At 40.7% G+C, this 290-nt stretch overlaps 1 protein-coding gene across 1 annotated transcript in view; it reads left to right on the forward strand.

Moving 5' to 3' along the window:
* The window catches only part of HOXC11 (homeobox C11), a gene marked incomplete at its 3' end in the record, with an annotated part of 2,286 nt that extends 1,999 nt beyond the window's left edge, over positions 1 to 287 (forward strand). Inside the window, exon 2 of the mRNA XM_010144795.1 lies at positions 108 to 287. Within this exon, the coding sequence (XP_010143097.1) occupies positions 108 to 287 (180 nt within the window). The remainder of the gene's footprint in view (positions 1 to 107) is intronic.
* Positions 288 to 290: the final 3 nt, after the last annotated feature.

Genomic DNA, 290 nt, shown 5'->3' on the forward strand with positions numbered 1-290 from the left:
GATAACTGGTGGTATGAAGCTGCTCCCCTCTATCTAGTCAACTGCGAAGATGAGTCTGTGTCTTGCATTTCCTCAGGATGTTTACGCTGCCTTCTGGTTCTTTTAAGGTGCTCCCAGAACGAGGAAGAAGAGATGCCCCTATTCGAAATTCCAGATCAGAGAGCTAGAGAGAGAATTTTTCTTCAATGTCTATATAAACAAAGAAAAAAGGCTCCAGTTGTCCAGGATGTTAAATCTTACTGACCGACAGGTTAAAATTTGGTTTCAGAACAGAAGAATGAAAGAAAAAA

This window comes from Buceros rhinoceros, unplaced genomic scaffold (assembly GCF_000710305.1).
Source record: "Buceros rhinoceros silvestris isolate BGI_N320 unplaced genomic scaffold, ASM71030v1 scaffold22461, whole genome shotgun sequence".
NCBI classification, from domain to species: Eukaryota; Metazoa; Chordata; class Aves; order Bucerotiformes; family Bucerotidae; genus Buceros; species Buceros rhinoceros.